Source organism: Neofelis nebulosa, chromosome 7 (genome assembly GCF_028018385.1).
Source record: "Neofelis nebulosa isolate mNeoNeb1 chromosome 7, mNeoNeb1.pri, whole genome shotgun sequence".
Classification (NCBI taxonomy): Eukaryota; Metazoa; Chordata; class Mammalia; order Carnivora; family Felidae; genus Neofelis; species Neofelis nebulosa.
The window spans coordinates 46,750,218-46,756,217 of record NC_080788.1 but is presented as its reverse complement, the minus strand read 5'-3'; the positions used below and the strand labels follow the sequence as shown (position 1 = coordinate 46,756,217).

Here is a 6,000-nt window from a genome sequence, read left to right as displayed (position 1 = left end):
TAAAACTTAATGATCTTTTAAAAAGATCATTTTTTAAAATGATCATTGTGTGTAGATACAGAGAGATCTAATCATAAATTTTTTGCATGGACTCCTAACTAGGAATAATATCTGTATGTGCAGGAAAAGAGACAATCGTCTTTCTGCTTAATAATCGCTTTCAGTTAGTAAGGAAAAGCTGCTTTGTGGGAAGCTTCTTTTCATAGTTCTCAGAGTTCAAAGAGTATGGAACCTTTGAGTTGATTTCATCAAGTCTATTTATTAATGCATTTCAAGTTTCAAAAAACCTTACATCTTTGCACAATACTTTATTTTTTGCAATTTTTAGTAAAAATTTCCAAAGTGAACAAAAAGATACTGTATAAAACACAGTGGACATTAAACTGACAGTAGTATTAGATCTCATTTGTCTTGATCCTTTTGTTTTACCACATCTTGATTTGCAGTGGAAAGAGTTCAGTGCACGTATCTCTTGTCAGAAAACATTTAACTTAGACTCAAAATAAAATAGGGCAGTGTGTACCTGCCAAAACCCTACCACAGGATAACATTACAGGCAAAAAATGTACATGTTCCAAAGTCTACCGCACTCAAGAAGTTACTAAGAACTCTTGCAGAATAAAAGTCACCATTTTAGAAATGCAAACCCACTTCCAACCTTTGCACAGTCCAAAAACAAAGGCATTTAAATGATTTAAAAGCAATTACATACATATCTACCTACTTGTTTGTTTAGAATTATTTATAGTCTATCTGGGGTTTCATGTACAAAATTTGTCTCTAAATCATGTACAAAAAGCTGTATTTTGAAAAAAGTCACCACATACTGTACAAGTTTACAAGGAAGAGATCCCATTATTTTCTCTAGCATTTTTGGCCTTGCTGGCTTGCGTCACATTATGAGAATGATTGTGTAAACCTTATACTCTTAAGAAACAAAAAGGAAAAAAAAAAACCAAAACACAAATCTTTTCACTGTTCCCTAAATTTGCCTCCTATGTGAAGCCAGAAAAATCATAGCTGTTTACTTCTAATTTAAGTGATGTAGTTGGAAAACAGAAGCAATAAATACGTCACAAGCTTAAAATTTTTTTGTAATGCCCCCTTCCATTTCTGCATAGCAATACGCCTGTTAATACATTAAATGCTTTTGCTTTCTTTAAAAAGCCAATTATTTACATCTGTTTAAAAAATAAATTTGGAACGGGACATTGTGCTGTTTCACCTTCATTGTTAAAATATTTTAGGGAAAAAAAATGTCAGAAGGCCTATCTACAATTTTAACTACTAGTTGAGCAAATCACCCTTCTTTAGTGGTTACCAATGATCAGTGATAATATGCTGAAAAAATTGTTTCGGTATTCTGATAAAATAAAAGACCCAGCTTTTCTTTTCCAGGTCGGAGAAAACCAAAAACATAATTAGCATACTTTAGATATATGGAAAGCACAAATAACAGGCTACAAACAAAAAGAAGTCATTTCATTGACGTAATTTCTACCAAAGCATGAATAAAATTTCACCTATCGATTCAAAACTGGAATTGAATTAGAAGGTTTAAAATAAGTAAGCAGAAATCAGACATTTGCGTAAGAACTAACTCTGAAGTAGTATGCTGCGTATGTCCAGTTTGCACACGTAACTGTGTTCCTCAGCATAGCCACTCATGTGCTCTTAGCAGCCATTTGATGAAGACAAGATGAGTATCAGAACCAACTCCATCATTATAAAAAGGTAAATGGATTCTCACTTCAAAACTGCCTGTGTAAAGCATTACAGAATCCTGGACCACTGAATACCACCATTCTCTGTTATCCTGAGTATGTCAATTAAACAGTAATTTTTCATTAAGAGCGGAAAAATTTTATAATACAAAGAAACATCCATATTGCAATTTCTGTTTACAATTGCACACAGAAGTACAGTGTACGTAAGAAATACATGTCTGCATATAACAAGGTATGTACATTGGCAAGTGATGTCTCCAATGTTGAGGTGGTCGAGCCTCCTTAGCCTTGATTGGCAGTTGAAAAAAATATATATATATTTCAATTTGTGATAAAAGTTTATCGAGAGCCAAGTTTGCCTGCAAGTGAAGAAAATGCAGCAACGAAGAACAGGGAACACGGGGCACATAATAATATTCTAAGACTTTGTGCCATTACGTTAAAAATAGCTGTCCATAAGAAAATTGGGTTCCTTTTCCATCCCCCCACCCCCAAATTGGAATTTTCAGGCTTTAAAACTTATGTAATTCCACCTGGTCTGAGGACATGATCTCTTGCCATTTTTTCTTCGACTGTATTTGTGAGGGTTTAGTTTGGGGATGATGATTTAATAGGTGTCTCTTTGGAGTGAAGTTTTCCCATTGTAGGCACTAGGAAGAACCAAGGCAAAAGCTGCAGTTAACGTCTCATGTGTCCCATTTGATAACTCTCCCGGGGCCTCTGACGCTGGGGCTGCTGAATGGGCTGTGGAGGTCTCCTCCTCTTTAAAGTGCCTGTGAATCACAAAAGTAAAACGGATTTACTGTGTGCTTTTTAATCTTAAAAAACAAAGGTAACACTTCAGTAAGAAAGGTTCTAGATCAGCATTGTATATGTAATTTAAAAATTTCTGGTAGCCGTAATGAAAAAAGGCAAAAAGACAGCAAAATAATGTTCATAATTTTTTTTATATCACTTAATTCAATATAGCCAAAATATTATCATTTCAAGGTGTATCAATACAAAAAAGTATTAATGAACTCTGTCATTCTTTTTTATATGCGAAGCCTTCCAAGTCTGGTATGTATTTTATATTTATAACACATCTCAATTTAAACTAGCCACATTTCAAGTGTTCAACAGACACAACTGTTAGATGAACATGAATTCTGAGGACAGAATCCATGAGGAATAAATTACTGAGTGCCTTTGAGCAAATGACTTAACCTCTCTGAAACTCAGATGCCTTGTCTGTAAAACAGGGATAATAATGAACTCATATAGTCTATATATATAATCTGTGAAGATTATATGACAATTCAGTAAAGGTGTTTTTTTGTGAGGGTTCAATAAATGATAGGGTTGTTGGTTTAAGTTTTTAAAGGTGAAATTTGCTTAAGGTGAAATCAAATAAAAGAAGTGCTACATTGCATGAGACCACAATTGGTAACATATCTAAAGAGGGTCATGTGGCCCTTAGGAATCCCTAAGAAATTAATATAAGTTTTAGAGCGCTGACACTGTCAATTTACAAAAAGCAGTAACATCAAAATCCAATTTCCTGATTGCCACCAAGATACTGTCGCAAGCAGTACTGAGACTACTGAGCTCTCTTGCCCCACGATAGGTAAATTCAGGGGAGCGACTGAGGGAAAATAGAGAAAACTGTAAGGAACCCCCTAGTTTTAAACTACTTTATGTAGGGTAGTAGATGTGGCCTGAGGCAAGAGGCTTCATGAGAAGTCTGTGCAAGGTAGGAGAGGGACAGCTGCCAGTTAGCTCTTGTTCTCCTCTGCCACTGTCATGGGATGATGTATGCCCTACTCCTAGAGTGAAGAGTTCTGGTCCAGGCATTCTGAGGGCAGCACAGAAGCCACAAATACCTTGGGGAAGGTGAGGGAGAAACAGATGGAGACTAAATAACCTGGAGCAGTTGCCTCGTACTCTTTTCTTTTCCAAATCCCTGGAGCTAATCTAAAGAAAGCCTCCTCTCCGAAGCTGTGTCTCCATGAGAGGTAAAGGGTAGAGACCAAACCTCAGGAGTTATTTTCAGAGATGGAGAGTAACTATGGTTACTTGGTGACTGAAGCCTCTACCGTAAGACCCTCCCACAGACTGTCATCTGTATTTCCCCATAAGCATCACCCCTAGGGAAAATGAGTTTATATGCCAGGAAATATTTCAAGAGCATAAACATTAGAAACAATAGCAGAAGTACAGCTATTAGAATAGAAAAACCCATCATTTAAAAGTAGTTTATCATAATAAAGACAAAAAAAAAAAGGGAAGATTTTAGAATATGAAAAGTAAGAAAACAAGTATCAGGCAAAAAATAAATTTTTCTAGGTCTAAATATTTTTAGTGACTCAAGACAGATTAGCATTAAATTGGCAGCCATAAGTTAGAATGGATTCACAAAGAACACACTCAAAACTAAACTAAATAATTCATCCAGTGATCTCATTTTCAAGGAGAAAGTACTATAAAATTAGTTACTAAAGACTCATTTAGAATTCAATTCTGCCCGCTGAACAGTTCTGAGTTAAAAAAACACAGTCTCGCTCAGACTGTCTTACCTGGAAGAGGTTTAGGAGGAGGCAGCTTTGGATTACTACTTGGAGTATGAACACTGCATATCTTAATAAATCCAGCCATTAGCATGATCAGGGCAATTCCCATAAGTAATACAGCCCACCAATAAACCTAGAAAGAAACAGATTTCTCTACTGAAAAAGCTATAAAATATTTTAGGATATTTTATATTACATAAAATATATATATTACATTTTAATTTTTGAAGAACATTTGTTCAGAACACTTGCTCATTGGGAGTTGTACAGATACCATATATAAGCACATACAGATTTTTTTTTAATGTCACAGAAATATTAAGGAAAAAGACAAAAAACGCCCATAATTTCACACCCTAGATGAAACCACTCAATCTTATTTTTCTTTCAGTTTCTTTTCTAGATATAGCTATGGTGGTCATACACACAGATAAACTCACATGCAAAACTAAGGTTCATCCTGTATATAGTTTACACTGTACTTCCCCATGTTATTAAGTATTTTATGGTTTGAATATTTTATTTATTTCTCTCTCTCTCTCTCTCTCTCTCTCTCTCTCTCTCTCTCTCTCTCTCTCACACACACACACACACACAAACTATGTCTGTTTGCCTTTAGATTCTCCAGGGGCTTAGAGGGTATATTAGTTACTTTAAATTCTACTTCTAGATAAATTTTTAAAATAATCTTGAACCTATGCTTTTTTCTAATCGTCAAATACTAAATTCTCTCTCTTTTGAGCCTCCCCCCTTTTCCTGTTATTCTATTTCATTTGAAATTTAAGCCCCAGACTACTGCTATGAAATTATTTTATCATAAATCTTAGCTTTCACTGTATTTTATATATTATAATATATAAATATTATATATTTGAATCATAACATCTATTATTTATAATAATTTATTTAAAGGTTAATTGTCTTTTTTAATATGAAAAATGGAAGGATATACACATTCTACAAGCAAAGTTTACCCAGTCTAAGAAGAAAGTAAAACTTTCACTTCTAGCTTAAATCATATAATCAATTAGCCAACCAAAAACTTCAAAAATTACTAGTATAATCTTATTTACAGAAAAATTACTGTTTCTATTCTTAATAAATTCTAAGTCTATTTTGCAATTCAAAATACTCAGATTTGGTTTTAAGACAGTAAGTAATAATAAGCATCATACAAAACAGTTACAACTTTATAACCTTCACATTGGTTTAACATAGACTGATGTATTACATATATAGTTATTGCTAATTATAGCCCAAGAAACCCCCATTTAAGATTTTCTATGATATGAAGTCTTATAACAGCCTACTACTTCTATACTGTTTTTTTATCCAGCAGTGACAACATAATTAAAGTAATAAAAACTGAAATAAAAATACATGTTGTGGGAAATGCCCCAAGCCACTTTCTTCATGTGTGCATAAAGGTTTTCACATACAAATTTATTTTTAAGTTGGTTTTATTTTGAAAGAATCTCAAACTTATAGAAAAGTTGCTAGTACAACAAACTTTTTAAAATCTGGAACCATCTGTGAGTAAATTGCTAGCATGATGCTCTGTTATACCTAAACATCTTAGCATGTAATTTTACACCATAAGGGGTTTTCTAGATAACCACAACACAATCATCAAGATCAGTAAGTTAGCACTGATACATTACTACCATTTAATCCTCAGACCCCCTCGAGTTTTGCCATTTGTCCTAATACTATCCAATTCAGAA

General features: G+C 33.9%; 1 protein-coding gene across 3 annotated transcripts in view; it reads right to left on the bottom strand.

Moving 5' to 3' along the window:
• Positions 1 to 239: 239 nt before the first annotated feature.
• ADAM10 (ADAM metallopeptidase domain 10) overlaps positions 240 to 6,000 on the bottom strand; it is a 160,812-nt gene continuing 155,051 nt past the window's right edge. For all 3 annotated transcript variants that reach the window (XM_058737584.1, XM_058737583.1, XM_058737585.1), the window contains exons 15-16: positions 4,283 to 4,409; positions 240 to 2,500 (exon numbers count right to left, since the gene is read on the bottom strand). In XM_058737584.1, coding sequence (XP_058593567.1) covers positions 2,406 to 2,500; positions 4,283 to 4,409 — 222 coding nt within the window. In that variant the 3' untranslated portion in view covers positions 240 to 2,405. The remainder of the gene's footprint in view (positions 2,501 to 4,282; positions 4,410 to 6,000) is intronic.